At 51.8% G+C, this 1,204-nt stretch overlaps 1 protein-coding gene across 1 annotated transcript; it reads left to right on the forward strand.

Moving 5' to 3' along the window:
• Positions 1-3: 3 nt before the first annotated feature.
• On the forward strand, positions 4-1,020 carry CSUI_011015 (uncharacterized protein; the record flags this gene model as incomplete). The annotated part of the gene is made up of 1 exon (XM_068071116.1): positions 4-1,020. A coding segment is annotated over one exon (969 nt), but the record flags the coding sequence as incomplete, so codon positions are not given.
• Positions 1,021-1,204: the final 184 nt, after the last annotated feature.

Genomic DNA, 1,204 nt, shown 5'->3' on the forward strand with positions numbered 1-1,204 from the left:
CTGGTAGTGTTCATCGTCGCAGGCCACTGCGGGTTTCTGCCCTTCTACTTCTTCATATACCAGCAAGCATCTTTTTCAGTCTTCAACCTCAGAAGTCTAAACACCGCCCTCCTCCGCGGATGCACTCTCGCTTCATGTATTGTGCTTCTTTGTCTACACTCTTTTTGGCCTGCCTTATCCCTTGTCCCTCTCCTTATTCTATCTTTTCTGGAGCGGGTCTCTGTTCACGTAGTGCCGTGGGTCCTAGGAAGGCCCGGCCCTCGGAGTGGTAGCAAAGGGTCATCCCCTGCTCGCCGAGAACTCCGGATTGTGGAGGTGGAGGGCAGCCATGGAATCGTTAGCTTGCAGTCACCTGGAGAAACCATGCTTCCTTTGAACGGAGAGGCGGACAGTCCTCGTGGAAAGAATGGACATCACAGCGGGCGAAGAAGGAGATGTATAGTTGTGCTAGAGACCGCCGTTGCATGTGCGTGCGCCATTGCGATAGTTTGTCTGGGGGTAGCATTGAGTTATCACCGAAAGCACGAGCAGATACGTGATAGCAGAGAAGGTGTAGGACTGATTGGAAATGGTGGTGACAGTCAGGCGACAGCCCGTTTTGCTGTCTTGGTCGCCCAGGAAGTCGTCTGCATATTAGCACTTATGTTTCTACTTCCACGACTTGTTATGCTGTGGGAGCGAGAAAAGGCAGCGAGGAACCGAGCCTCACATCATTCTGATCCAGAGAGCGAAGCAAAGCCACGTCGTGGCCTTCTCCGTCTACTACTTCTCGGAGCCTCCCCTCACCACGAAACGGGGAATCAACAGCAGAAAGTGAGGAACGCTGACAGAGAGGGGGGAGAGAAAGGCGGTTCAGAACAAGCAAGACACGTGGAAAAAGAAGACGGATGCGAAGACGTGGATGTCGAGATGGATCTCATCGGCCGCTATGAAGTTCGTAGGACAAAAGAGAACACCTATGATTTCAGGTGAGCAGCGGAGACCAGGTAACAGCCCTCTGTCGGGGGCGGCAATCCTTGTACGATGCACCTGAAATCTTCTTATAAGACAGAAACTTGTCATACAGCAGGCCACTTCATAGTCTGGCTCTTTCATTTGGTCTGCAGCTCTTCTACGCTGCCTTCTCGAAACAAGTGGGCGTCGGAAGTCTGTTTGGTGTACCGATGTGTGACGTTGTAACGTCTTAGTAAGAAGCTTCTTTATA

The sequence above is a fragment of the Cystoisospora suis genome (genome assembly GCF_002600585.1).
Source record: "Cystoisospora suis strain Wien I chromosome Unknown contig_9309, whole genome shotgun sequence".
NCBI lineage: Eukaryota > Apicomplexa > Conoidasida > Eucoccidiorida > Sarcocystidae > Cystoisospora > Cystoisospora suis.